The 15,727-nt window shown below is 35.0% G+C and overlaps 1 protein-coding gene across 1 annotated transcript in view; it reads left to right on the top strand.

Moving 5' to 3' along the window:
• The first annotated feature begins 588 nt into the window (after positions 1 to 588).
• The window catches only part of LOC145259712 (matrilin-1-like), a 246,121-nt gene continuing 230,982 nt past the window's right edge, over positions 589 to 15,727 (top strand). The window contains exon 1 of the mRNA XM_080117393.1: positions 589 to 757. Coding sequence (XP_079973519.1) covers positions 731 to 757 — 27 coding nt within the window. The 5' untranslated portion in view covers positions 589 to 730. The remainder of the gene's footprint in view (positions 758 to 15,727) is intronic.

Raw genomic sequence — 15,727 nt, forward strand, 5'->3', positions numbered from 1 at the left:
GTGTGTGTGTGTGTGTGTGTGTGTGTGTGTGTGTGTGTGTGTGTGTGTGTGTGTGTGTGATTATACAGCTACCTACAGAAATACTTACGCTGCCTACATCCTTCCCTCTGCCCTCCCCGACTCTCATCAGCGTCGCTCACTCTTAATAAGCGGAATTGCCATGCTTAGCCGAACGCACGCCTCTACAGCGCCCGCTCTTGTCTGTGTGTGCGTGCGTGTGTGCGGGGGACGTTATATATGGACGGCGACGAGATACGTCGGAAACACACAGAGTCGCGAGCGGCACATGTTTTCGCAGGCAACAACGAATCTTTTCGCCGGTTTTTAAGAAAGACGTACGTACAGACGTATATCTTGTGCATATACTTGCTTGTTTGTTTTCATCCGCTTGATTTAAAAAGAAAAGACTAAACAGAAAAAAAAAAAAAAAAAACACAACGAACGAATAGAAACGTATTCCCCCGTCGACGACGTTAACAACAACAAAAAAGAAAGAATTTACAAAAAAATAATAAATAAATAAAATAAACTCAAAGAAAAAACGGATGCATTCTTTTTAAATTGCATATTAATACTACTAATAATAATATTTTATAAAAAAAAAAAAACGAAAACGATCTATTGTAAATATATATACATATTTATTTTAAAAGAAATTAAAAAGAAAACGTAATTATCCTCATTCGATTTATTTAAAATACACAATTCTTCAATTTCTTTCACCTTCAATATGGATATACATTTAACGGCATATGTGGTAAGTATTACCTGTGTTTTGTTATTAAGTATATATATATATATATATATATATATATATATATTACTTTTCTTCAGCGTTCTTCGTTTAATCCTACTTGTGTTTTTTTGTATGATAGTGAATCAGTGCGATGCGTAAAAACACCAATTTTATTTTATTTACTTGAAAAAAATGGACCACAAATTCTTGTCATTTTCTTATTTTTATTTATTTATTTATTTTTTTTTTTTTTTTTGCTGACTCTAAACTTTTATTCAAATTTCGTTCAATTTGTCAGTTTAAAGGCTTCGCATTTTCTTCCTTATATATCTTTGATACGACAGGTGCGCGTGCGCGCGTGAACACCTATATTTTGATTTGAGGTTCGATCACAAGTGCATTGTAACATTTGACAGTTTTTCGTTTGTTTTCTCAAGACAGGAATTGCTGATCCTTGTACAGTTTACGGCCCGTGTTATCTTTTTTTATGTAGGATTTTCGAGTTAAATTCACTTTTTGTGGTATCTTTTGTTTATTAAATTAGGGTTAGGGTTTATTAAATTGTTTATTAAATTAGGTGAAAGTACAAAAAAATAAAATTGTTTATAGGTGAAAGTACAAAACAGTAAATGAAAAAGCAATTCGCTCCTCATGTTAAGAATGGCTTTCTAAATAATCGCGTTATTAATTCAAAGCTTTTCAAATAGTGCATACCTTAAAAGCTTCAAATTTACTTTCGTATTTCGAAGATGCATGACATAAACAAATTCGCCAGTTTATTTATTTTGAATAGTTTTTTTTTTCTTTTTCTATACCAAGCTAGTGAATATACATTCTTATACAGAGAAGGTACCGTGCTAAAATAATACCGTTATTATTTAGAAACCTATTCTTAACATGGGGAGAAAAGGATGTTTTTTAACTAGTCTGTACTTTTACCTAACAATTTAATAAATATACCATAAAAATCGAATATAATTTGAAAAATATTGTTTAAAAAAATAATAGCACGGTATCTTCTCTGCATAAATACCGTAGTAATTTTTTTTTTTTTAAATGCCTTGCCTCGGTACGTGAAGGGGAAATCTTCTTGGGGTTACTGCCTTCTCACGGAAGAACAAGGTGGCACAAGGCCGAAAGGTGGGGAGAATCAAGCCACGTGCCACGGCCATTCATTTTAATACAGGTAACTGGTAACGATGTTAAAAACACATATCTAACGTAGTACCTTTAACGTACAATACGTACGTGCGTCACGGTTTCCAGATTATAAATTATTCGATCGGGAGATCCTATTTATTAAAAAGGGGGATAGAAAGTGATACGCTAATTTAATGTTTGTAGTAGGTTATCACCTTTTGTCTTCCTTTTTAATAAATAGGATCTCCCGATCACCGAAATTGCAATGTAATAAAAAAAATAAAAATAATATCGCTTTTTGGCCGCTCGTGAAACTAAAATACAGAACAATCCTGGGATACATTAAAAATTAGTAACAAAATGCACACATAATATTGTAAATAACACCGCAAGGCGGGGAAAATACTGTAACCCAGGGCCGAAAAACACCGTATTCTACATCGTAACTTGAAAAAAAAATAACGTGTCCTGGTGCTGCCGTATCCCGGGGTTCTATTGTACACCTTCTTGGTCTTCTGGCCAGGATCGAAGAGTAGTATCTGTTCTGTCTAAAGATGAGATCGTGGGGTTTCCGTTCGCGCCGGGTGTCCATACAATGGAAATATGTTCCCGTCTTCGATAAGGATGTTGGAAATAAACCGTAATAACCGGATATATTCTGACAGTATATTAACCAGATTACTTCGATAAATAGTTTTTGCAGTTTTAACAAAAGGGCTACAATAATCTCCATTCACGCTGCACGTCCGCAATGCCTAGCAGTAACATATTACGTATGAAAGATGCAGCTGTGGAATTTCCACATGTCCTACTAGCAAAAGTTAAATATAATATTACATATGTAAATATTTACTTAAACATACTAGAAAAAAGAAAAATCAGCCGCTTGTGCAGTTTACCGACTGTGCTATTTTAAGATGATTTTCACGTTTTATATTATCTTTTGTTTGTTAAATTGCTAGGTGAAAATACAAAGCTTCGCTCACTGTTAAGAATGGCTTTCTAAATAACAACGCTATTTCAGCACGGCCCGTGAACTGCATAACTACCAAAAATTGCCCGAACAACCTCGTCAGCATTACCTTGTCTAGAGCGCCTCAGGCAGTTAACAATAAACTTCTCTCCAAATAAGGGGGGGGGAGGTAATACCTGGAACCGTGGATCTCCTAGGATTACCTGAAAGCAAGTAAATAGGAATTACTAGTCGGACTTGAAGAATTAATATTGTTTAAATAATAAACCTGGTGACATCAACGGAGGTTGGTACTTCTGCAAAGGTTGAAGTGCATGGAAAGATCAAGTAGAGAAAGCACCATCCACACCTCCACCAGATTGCTGGAGGCTTACTGCCACTTAAATTCCATAGAAAGCCTCCGGATGTTACCGACAAATCAATAAACCTCACAAGTGATAACGCAAAGTGATTTGCAACGATTATTGAATAGTTGGGAATGTGGGGAGACTTGTCACTCAGACTCCAGGGAACACCTTTTGTTATTGCAAATGACAGTACTAATACAGTTAAACACGCATAAGTAAATTACTCGCTTCATTTTAGGAGAGTTCCGTCCGTGCAACGTAAGATTTAATAAATCCTCTGCACTCGTGCTAAGAATGGCTTTCTAAATTTGCGTGATAATGTTTAACTGCAAAAGTTCCCCAGCAAGCAATCAGTGATAACATAAGATCCTAGTGAGTAGATAATTAGAATAGATTTGTCGCTCAAACTCAAGGGAATACTATTTAATTTTAGCAACTGTTACTCAGATTGCAGGGAAAGCCACCGATTTGGGGGGGGGGCAATGACAATTCAATAATAATAGACACACAAAATAGTAGTGATGATTCAAAGAGGATGGAATTGCCGCATAGGGAAAGCACTAACCAGACCTCTACTGGATGAGTGCGAAGAACACTAGAAAATTGTGGTGGTTTATTACCACCCACATTTCATTGAAGGCCAATGGTTATTACCAGTGATAAGTCAATGGTAAGTGGCTGTTACGATGATGCAAAATCATTTATAATGGTTATCGGAAGACATGGAGAATACTGGAAATCTGGACACTTGTCATCAAGACTTCAGGGAACTTTGCCGATTATTATTGGTGAGTAATCTTTGATGATGACATGTGTGAGAACTCCTAGTGAGTATTAATATTGATAATAATAATAATAATAATAATAATAATAATAATAATAATAATATAATAATAATAATAATAATAATAATAATAATTCATAATTCCAAAGAGAATTCGAAAAAAATATGTATTTTAGACTCGTGGAAATTCCGTTGAATGAGAAATACATTCAAACATGTTTTGATAAAACTGATATTTTCTGGATCTCAGAAAAGGTCATCACTTATCTAGGCCAAAAATCACTCGAGGACAAGGGTGAATGATATGGAACGGTAAATTGGTATTCAAGACAGAAAAAACAATAACCTGCAGCAAATATGAGTTTATTATCATTTCTATGAAAATAGTGCCCATTGTATTTTATTTTAAATATAGAACTGACCCAAATGAGATAAATTAATAAATGCTAATAAATACTCAGAAAGTAATAATGTGCTACATAGTTCAATACAAATAATAAATTCACATTGTATGAGACCATCTTTAACTTACTTCAGTCCACCCCTCTTCGCGGAGAATGTCCAATTTTGCCCTGTTTCTTTTGAATGTTCCCTTTTATGTAACGTTTCGCCGATTCCTTTTTTTTTTTTTCTTTCGGTGAAAAATTGCAGAGCCTTCCTCACACCATTATATTATGATATTGGAAAATGGTGCTACATAAAAGAGAGGTCACTTTCCTTTTTGTCCAATGTTGTCAGATTGCCCTTTTCTTTTCTTTTTTTTTTTTTTAAAGCCAAAATTTCGGGAATTTGGCTTTTTCTTTTTTTTTTTTTTATTAAAACAGTTTGGCTTTCAAAAATTGCATTTAGCATTTTTCAAAGCGTAACGTACGGACGAACTAAAGACGGAACAGACAGAATATTAGATAAGTTTTTAAATAAGAGTAGAATTAGGCTTGTGCAGAGGAGGGATGCAAGAAGGTAAATGAGATACAAGTTGTAATCTGAATACTTGGATCGCTTCCGAAATACTCTTGGTAATTATATTTTAAAAAGTGTAATGCCACAAAATAATTAGATCGTAAAAAAATAATCTACTGTACAAGAATCGTCTAACTCTGTTTTAAGGGAGGGTCTCGACTGAGCTCCACTCTATGGTTCCTTTCTTGCAAATCATTCACAGTAAGAATTCATTTTGCTATCACAACAGAATAACTAGTGTCAGACGAAATTTCCACGAATAAAACTTCTTCTTAAGAGCCTCTTCGTCTGTGGAACACATTGTCGTAGGACTGCTTCACGACAGACCGTGTTTTCTTTTTTTGGGGGGGGAGTATGGAAATCACCATAGACAAAGCGTACAGCCATTTTATGCAAGAGGCTAAAACCAAATATTGCTTAAGGGTTAAAAAAAACAAACAAACAAAACATAGCCAGCGATATATTCCAGACCAGGAAACAGCAATTCTTTCACCCTTTTCAGAAACATCACTCATGGGATGTGGGGGACTGCCTTAAGAATCAATGTCAACAGATTCCTGCCATATACTGCCTCCAGAAGTATCCAAACATAATTGATTCTTTGATTGATTGAGATTGTCGGACTCGCTCACCTTCAACTAGCTATCATTCCATATAATTCACCCTTTTCTTCAATATTTTCATACGTGTATTTCTTTCCTTATGGAACTTATGTCAGCTTTAGTTCCTTTGGTCACGTGATTGTTTTCTTTGTTTTGTTTTTGTTTGTTTTTTTTTGTTTGTTTGTTTGTTTTTTTTGTTTTTGTCCATTTCTGTTTACCTTGACTGGGTGTCTGTTCGTTTCTGAATTCGTGGATTTTCCTTAATATTTTGGCTGTTTTTCATCATTTCTATGCGTAGTATAATCGCAATCTTCTATTTGGATTCCCATTTCTCCTTGCCCTTCCCCTTTTTGTGGGGGTGGTGGTGTTCCTAGTGCTTTTATAATTGTTGGGATCACAGTAATTTTCTTCATATCTCATATTCCTTTCAGTTCTCTTTAAAGTTTAATGTATTTACTTCGTTTTTCTGTTTCTTTGATATTCACTCTGTGAACTGCTGGAATGGCGAAATTTACAATTTAGCAGGCTTTTCTTTTTCAATAACAATTATCGCGTCTGGTCTCCTTCTTTGGATGCATTTGTTTCTTTCTATCTCCATGTCCCAGAGAATTGTGATTTTTCTTGTGTTCCAGAATCCCCCCTTTTCATTAAAACAAAATAAAACTTTTTCTAATATACATGCCTCTGACGAAACGAAAAATTACGTAAATCGATCAAGTAGAATAATTTTTATGAGAAAATCATTTTAAAGCGGTTGATGGGAATTCGTAGACATTACAACATAAATCTCGCAAGTTGGAATTATTGAGTTATCCCCCTTTGTTTATTGACTTTTTTGTTGTTGTTTTTTTAGATAACGGGCAAGGCGGTCTCTTTTCGGTTACTTTTAAAATGATTTTTTTTTTAAATAAAAGCACTTGATCAATTATCATGTTCCAATAATCACGTTATTTTCGTTTCGTCACAAGTACATATATTATACCGATTTTTTTTTTTTTTTTTAATATAGGGTTAGTTCTGGACATGAACCGTTTCGTGTTCCAATACTGCCTTAGGACTGTGCTTGTACCGTTTGTTTGCGTGTTTAAAGTGCAGACTTTTGCATAGTTCCCGGTGAACTTCCTTTCCCACACAAGCATGTTTGTTTTTATGTTATTTCTAGGGCTCGTTTGCCGTATTCAATTAGCGTGGTTTACTGTTTTGTCTATTTGTTCACAGATGCTACATTTGTTTTCTTGGGGTTGGTGTTGTAATTATCAAATAGTTTGACTTAAAGAAAATCTGAATTAATATTTGTCTATCGATTAATGAATGAATGAATCGTTTCTGACTTAAAAAAAAAAAATATTTGGACAGCGTCGGTCTTTGATTTTTAATGCTCCAGTTGTTAAAGTAGCAAGCACCGACCTAACGACCTTAAACTAATTTGTTTGCATTGGAGATGAGGTGGTGGGGTTTTCTTTCGCACTTTTTGATGTTAGTACTTTCTTAAATAGTATGTTGCTTTAATCAGGAACATCTCTTCTCTTTCTTTCTTTGTGTGTGTGTGTGTGTGTGTGTGTGTGTGTGTGTGTGTGTGTGTGTGTGTGTGTGTCTTTTGCAGAAGATCAGAACAACATCGCTACCGTTGGTTTTAAATCCAAAAAATGTCCGACTCTTGAGTTTTTGTTCATGACTCCCAGGATAATGACATAAAAAAAAAATGAAGATATTTCGATGTAGGCGGCCAACTACAGGTCCCTTTTGCATTTGAAACGGGCGGTACTGATATTCTTATTTTCTGTAACACGTAAATATTACGCTCTTAATTTAATTTTTTTTTCTTTGACCATCTGCTGGGGGTTTCTCCAACTAACCACACACACACACACACACACACACACACATTTCCTGCACTGTTGATTACAAAAGCATGAAACGCTGTAAGCATTAAAAAATATTATTTATAATTAGCAAGTCCCTTTAAGATGTATCAACATTGAGCACTGTCTGGGGAAATAATAAAAAACAATAAATTAGCGTTTAAGTAACTTTCAAGATTTTTCGCTCGTTCTACCCCCTCTCAGCTGTTTGCTGTCTGCGTCCGCAATCGGCGTTTATAGGTTGTTAAATTCCTTTATTTCTCGTGCCAATTTTAAGTGGCGAGGGGTTAATATGGCTAAGCAAATAGGCAAAGGTTGTTTCGAATCTCCCGACCAGTAGGAATTGTCACTTCCTACTCTGATGATTGCGAAAGTATGAAACACTAGTATCTGTAGGCCTAAAAAAAATCTTGCTGATAATTATTATATAAAGGTGTATGAATAAATAATTACGTTAATAAGAGAAAGTTATATATATATATATATATATATATATATATACACACAATCTCAAACGATCACTCGTTGATTAGTCATCAGTACCGGCGGTTTTCAGAACAGTGGGTTTTTGGGCACTACTATCCATCCGCTAATCAGTTTATACCGTGAGTGATAGATAAATCCAGAGAGACTGGAAATAATGCAACGATTTGTGCTATTTTGGAATTTTCCTTCTCTAGACGAGTTGCACAGCCGAGGCTTGAGACTCTAGTTTACTCTACTATATAATCCATAACTGGAATGAGAAATCATGGATCGGTGCCTTTTAATGGTAGTAGTGAAATCAACAAGGTTTAGAGAACTCGAACCCAACAACAAATCCTATCTGTAACCACATACACACACCAACACACGTAGTCTACAAATCCTATCTGTAACCACACACACACACACACACACACACACACACACACACACACACACACACACACACACACGTATCTCAACACTTTATAATAGCACTACGCCCAGTACTATTTAAATGTTTTTATAAAATTATGTAGCCATAAATTTCTCTGTATATATATATATATATATATATATATATATATATATATATATATATATATATATATATATAGCGAAAGACAAGCAAAAAAATGTCAACAAATCAGTTTCATATCATTTTGTCGGTGCCCTCTACTTCAATAACTGATGTATAATATATATATATATATATATATATATATATATATATATATATATATATATATACATATATATATTATACTCGTATGTGTAGTTTCAGTGGAATAAACAAATTCGTATTATCATTTGTAATTATACTTTATAATATGTATTACTATACATCTTCCTATGTAAAAACGCTCGATTATCAGCATCCTCTGAAACTGCCAGTATCAATAACTAGGCGAATTTTCAATGTATAATATTAGCCACAGTAGATTATATACAAATGTAATAGTTCACTTGTAATCAATCCATATTTGTTAATTTTCATATACGTTAATTTCAATCAATTTATACAAATGGATATATATCTTTCTCACAGCCATTTCTGATCAACTACAGATAAATTCTCTCGTGTGTGTGTGTGTGTGTGTGTGTGTGTGTGTGTGTGTGTGTGTGTGTGTGTGTGTGTGTGTGTGCGTGTACACATACATATATATATATATATATATATATATATATATATATATATCAAAATGCTTGGTTTGTCCTGGTCCTAGATATGACCTTAAACTATATCCGATGGTGAGGTTCCAGCTTGCGGGCTTTGGGGAGTGTGGAGCCACCCTTTAATTGCCATTGCTCTCAGGTCCATTCTGACCCGAAGTGATAGTACCTGTTAGGGTCCCAACTATGGGTTGAATAGAATACGACTTGAAAAAAAAAAAGCAAATATATTTTATCAAAAAAAAAAAAAAATTCTTGAAAATCACTGGATTTGGCATTAAATAACCTGAAAAGGGTTGATATGCCGTAAAGCAAAAACGACCAACCAACCTTAGTTTGTTGACTGTAATGATATGACAAGATCGGAAGGTGGGGGTATTCAAGCCAGCGACCCTAATAGAAGAACACTCTGACATAGCAAAAATTGTATGGACAGCCCTGTCGGCATTCCCCAGTAGGGGCGTCTCGGCAGTAAGTGATAAACTTACTCCATCCGAAAGCCGGGTGGCAAGGCCTGAAAGGGTGGAACTATTAGATACTATCCAGGCGGTGTACCTCAGTCCGACAGGTGCTTGGCTAGTTCCATGCCCCTCACCTGTCGGGCTGATTGTCAAGAACAGATTTTCGACTCGTACTTTCTGCCCAGGTCTCCAGTCAACCGAAGCAACTGTGAGATCAGCCCTACAACAGCCGCTGTATATACATAGTTCGTCATTTGGAGTTCTAGAGTAATTGTTCCTATTTACTATGCCTCCCCACGGGACAGAGTTAGACACCAGGGCCGTTTTTTAACGCAGAAAAAAGGTGCAAAAATAAAAAAATTGTCTCAGTCGTGAAGGACGGCTCTTCCACCGAAAAAGAACAAGAAATGGAAGTGCAGCATCTGAAGAACAGATACTACACTTTGATTTTGACCAAAAGGAGTAATTGTTGGCCCAGCACGTTGGATTTCAAAAGCTGTTTGAAACGTTCAGCATCAATGACTAATCTAATAATCATTGTATACTATTACCTAGTGTGTCTGCCGTTTTTTCTTTTCTTTTTTTTTTTGAGGTCACTACTTATCAAGGCTCATAGGCCACTCGAGGATGAGGGTTAATGAGTATACAGTAGTCAATGGGACAATATCATATTAATCGTTAGTAGTTTAAATTTGGTAAATTGGATTACCTAAGGGGAACGGCTCATCAAGAACTTGTTTACATTGGACTTGAAGACGACCATAATGTAATCAACTGGAAAGGAGGAAAACGGAAGACGGTTCCGAAGATGTGCAGTTCTAAGAAAGAAGCCTTGTTCATGGAATCTACGTTTAGGTTTAGACACAGATAAGTAGTGGAGAAAATTGAGTGTTTTCGGCTAGACGAGTGTTTCTCGTGAAAGTTTGGCAGGGAAGGATCATAGATTGGAGCTCAGACGAGCACTTGCCATGAAAACAACGATAAATCAGAGACAAGCTCGCAACGATTTTTTACTCAGAAAGAGGTTGCAAGGAAGAGAAAAGAGCATCTCCTACTTGGCTACGAAGTCTTTAAAACTCTGTCAAGACAGGATAAGGTTTTTCTAGTAGCTCCTGCCCAGATGTGGCAACAATACTCCATCCTTGGACGTACCTGGCGTATATGATTAGTTTAGGCTTATTATAAAGGCATTAAGTCGGAATATATTCATTCCATAGTGCGCAATATTTAGTTGGTATTTAGAAGACCTGGTATGTGTGAGCGGTATGTTCGGCTTATATCGGATGTATCCATACTACAGACCGCGGACCAGATCCGACCTGCACAGCTCTTACTGAAAACGTCAAAATATTCAGAATTTTTTTTTTTTTTTTAATGGGAATGTGTGAAAATAGTGTGGTGGTTTTGCTTTTTGTACAAAAAAATGATTTAAAAGAATAAAGTTTTAGAGAAACAGTTTTTTGTTTTTGTTTTTTTTTACAAAGGAGTGACCACTTATCAAGGCTCGAGGACCACTCGAGGATAAGGGTTAACGAGTGTACGGTAGTCAATTGGACAATATCGTAGTAATCGTTAGTAGTGGAAATTTGTTAAATTGGATTACTTAAGAGGAATGCTCATCAAGAACTTGTTTATATTGGACTTGAAGACGAACATATTGTAGTCATCTGGAAAGCAGAAAAACGGAAGAGAGTTCCACAGGTGTGCAGTTCTAAGAAAGATTCTTGGTTTGTGGAATCTACGTTTATGTTTAGGCACAGATAAAGAGTAGGAGAAATTACTGATAGTGGTTTAAATATTTATTGGAAATTCCATATTTGACTCAAAAACAGTATATATTTTAACCATTTATGATGTGGATGATTAAAAAAAATTGTTAAGTTTAGATGGCGGCATACTGAATGTAAGCAATGGACACTTGCAATCTGGAGGTATCTCGCATCTACCCTGATACTGAACTAATACGTACAAGGGGTGTTTGAATCAATTCCCACTTTATTTATACCGTTATGTTCATTTATTTACGACTGAACGAATTAGTTTAACCAGGTTATAATGATTTACAAAATATCGTAAATAGTGTGTGTGTGTGTGTGTGTGTGTGTGTGTGTGTGTGTGTGTGTGTGTGTGTGTGTGTGAGTCTCTCTTTCTCTCTCTGAGTCACACACACACACACACACACACACACACACACACACACACACACACACACACACACTTCCCCAATGACTTTTGAGGTCTGATCTATTTAGATTTATTCACATCAATATCACGGATTTAATTTTTTATACCTGTGTTTTTCATCAACTAATTTCATCGGATTTTGCCATCCGAATTTACAGACTAGTTTTAATTCGCATATTTGGAACATTGCAATTCTTCCAATTTTTTAAAACATTTTGTGCTAATTAGCAATTCTATACTTTTTATTTTTTTTTCTATGAAAAGAAAAACATCATTGCTTAAAACTTCATGGAATAAGGAAATAAGCTTTTGTAATTGTTTTCTTTTTTTTTTTGCTGTTTTTGGTTTTTTTAACAATAACTTTTGAAAATTTTCGTTTTGTACTCGTCTAATTCTCCTCGTGATGAAAAGATTTCAATATATATATATATATATATATATATATATATATATATATATATATATATATATATATATATATATATATTCGATTCCTATACAATTACCGATTCTGATTTTTAAAACATTCTCGATATAGATTGGGGGGAATGATTACCGCAAAAACCTCATATAATTTGTGTATATATTTTCGCTAACGTAAAATCACTAGCGGGAGTGGGCGCACTCGCACTATAGATTTGTAATTTATTATTATTTTTTTTTTTAATTAATAAGTATTTATCATTTGATCATTAATACAAAGTTATGGAGAATTAAATTTAAAAAAAAAAAGGCAAAAGAATCGTTTGGGGCATCGGAAAATAGACACAATTTTTTTTCCGATTCAGATACGCCAAAGTTTCTATTTTCGATTACTCGTACCAAGACACACACTCATATATATATATATATATATATATATATATATATATATATATATATATATATATATATTAATTATACCAATCCTTATTTAAGAAGCTCAATGTAATTACAGAGCAATATAATGAATATATGACAAAAAACTATATTCCAAAATTCATGATGTTGACAATCTTTTAATTTATTCCTTTAATTCAATAGACATTTGATGTAATTAAGCGATTGATCTTGCGCTACGAAACAGATACTGTCAAGAATTGTATAAGTCAACTGAATTAAAGGAATAAATTATAAGATGGTCAACATCATGAATTTTGGAATATAGTTTTTGTCATTTATTCTCTAATATATATATATATATATATATATTAGTCATCCATACATAGTACTGTTTGCTGTATCGGCTAGACTAGCATCCATCCCTAGCAAAGGATTGAACCTACAACCATCTAGTTGATAATCAGCAGTTCTAACATCTGGATCGATGCCCGTAAACGACCTCATCAAATGCCTATTTATATAGGCACTCGCCCAGTCGCCCACCTGATTGTTTATTTACAAACAAACAAACAGAGAACTTCAGCGCTAATTAAGCAGCGGGTGAAATCATTTTACGACAGTGCTCTATCTAAGGAGGAGGTCTTTTTTTGTCTTTTTTTCTTTTTTCTTTTTGTGCGTGTGCGCGCACTTATTTCTGTGTATCTATTCGCTGCAAGCTTCGTTTTTTACCCTGCAAATTACCTCTTGGAATTGAAACGAATGCACACTCCATTTTTTAGGGGGTGGGGGTACCCATGATGTCATGAAAGCCTAAGCAAGTACACAAACACCGAGAAATAAATAGTCGAGAGGTTTGTGCGATAGTTTGACCCAAACTGAACAAATGGGTTACGAGTGATGATGGGCTGATAATAACGTACCAGTTCTCAAATACAAACGCAGTAACACTTGTCTACGCACCATTCCGTTGAAGTGTCATCAACCGGGGTCCATACGGATCTCCCTCCCCCTCGCCGGAGGGAGGGAGCACAAAAGCTTTACGGAGTTTGTTTGGTCTTCTAGATATACGTGCGTTTATTGAAAAATTTCAATATTTATATTTTTTTGCTAGGAAATATGTTTGCTTGTTTTTTGTTTATTTATAAATGAATATTTGGTGTCGAAAAATTGGCGGACATGAACGAGGATGATCACCCCTCTATAATTTTATAGTATGCTTTTGTATGTAGTTCAATTTTCTAGATGGGGGGGTGTTTATTCCGAAAGCCGTTCTTAACATGGGGAGGTTGGAAGTGTTTATACTACGCTGGGTTAGGTCATAAAAAAAATACCAGCCGTAGAATACCGGTTAAAATTATAGGAGGCGGAGGTGATTCTCGTTCAGGTTCGTCGAAAATTTTATATGCATGTGAGTCAATGCATGCTAGACCAGCTGTCGCGGGTGAAGAAGCGGATGTCTAAAAACATTAGGCGCGAGAAACACCTGCAGAACGTGTTTTTTACGTTTGCAAACTTACATTATATCGCTTGACCCACATCGAAATCAAAATATCTACTTTCGGAAGAAATAGCATAAATAACAGGTCGAGCTGAGATCGAAACCAAAACCTAGACATTAAGTCAAGTACGATAACAATTAGACCAGCTTGTCACGTTATTTAAAGTGTTTTCAAACTTAAATATTCTTAACTTAAAGAAGCTGTCGTGTTTCACGACCGCGCATGCGCATTCGTGAAACAGTTGACAAACAGATAAAACCCGGTGTTCCTCCCCACTTACCTATTTTTTACCCTCTTAACAGCCCTTTTTATGGATGAAAACCGAGTTAAGGTTTCCACATATCTGAATACCCTATATACCAAATTTTAACTCTCTAGGTCCAAAATTCCTTGAGTATATAGGTTGAGAAGTATCCTCTCTCTCTCTCTCTCACACACACACACACACACTTTTATAGATATAATAGCAGGCCGCCCGGCATTACCAGGTCGTAAAATACTCTTAAATATGATATTTTGATTAGTACAGATTTCGTATTTATTATATTATATTGGACCCAATACATAGTAATAATTTAAAAATTTTAAAAAGAATGACCCTTTTTTCCTCTGCCATTAACGACTGTTTGCAACGCTAAAACTTAAAACATATAACAATGGCTATTACGTTATGCATACATATTTGTAATGATGTCGTTCGACCTTCACCTGACAAATTCCATTTTTTGAATTTTCACACTTTTGCACACATTTTCCCCGGCTAAGACCCAAATATAAAGATGCGCATGGGTTCGAATACCCTATATATTAAGTTTCATGTCTGTAGACCAAAAACCGACAGGAGTTTGGTAGGTAAAACTTTTTAAGCAAATATATGTACGCATATATATAAGAGGTTTGTGTTTACTTTAACCTTTTTACGCAAATATTACGCAAGTATAAATCATGTAGAATATCTGCATGAATATAATTATACATAATAGTTAACTAAAGATAATCATCCCATACGAAATCTGAATAAACTAATAGGGAATTAATTTAAATGAATGTTTAAAAGAATATGCAAATTAGCTAGATCTTTACAGATGAATGCAATTCCACAACCCATGTATGAGTATTTTCTTTAAATAAATTACCTCCAAAGAAGCCCAGTCCTGATTAAATTAATTTTAAGTCCAAACCTGTCCCAATGGTATTTTTCTTGGGGGTCACCGAATATCCCCCCCCCATTTATTTTGTCCGTAGTTGTGCCCATTCCCTCTTAGGAAGTGCTCCCTTGTTTTCGGCTGATACCGGAAAACAGGAAGCATTTCAAAATTAAATAGGTAAGGGTGGGTCCTAATTAACACATTTATCGCTTAACGTTTTATTTGGTTCATTTATTTTTTATTACTGTTATTTTTCTTTATTTTGGGGTGTTTTAAGGCTCTCATTACCCCCGCCCATCACCCGCATATATCATACGCATCACAAGTTCACCCCTCATATATCATACGCATCACCCTCATTGTTTCATTGTAAAATAAATCATTGTTAAAAAAAAAAAAAACAAAGTCATTGTATATATTGTTCATGTCATCTGGGGTTTTAAGTAGATCCAATCCCTTGAGTGAATGCGGTATTGTGGTGACTGCAACTAGTTTTAGGGAATAGACCAAGTGGACTACCCTCGACCCCCATTTCCCTCCCCACACCCTTTTTGGCCTCATGCCACATTTG

This window comes from Euprymna scolopes, chromosome 35 (assembly GCF_053919585.1).
Source record: "Euprymna scolopes isolate OS-2025 chromosome 35, ASM5391958v1, whole genome shotgun sequence".
NCBI lineage: Eukaryota > Metazoa > Mollusca > Cephalopoda > Sepiida > Sepiolidae > Euprymna > Euprymna scolopes.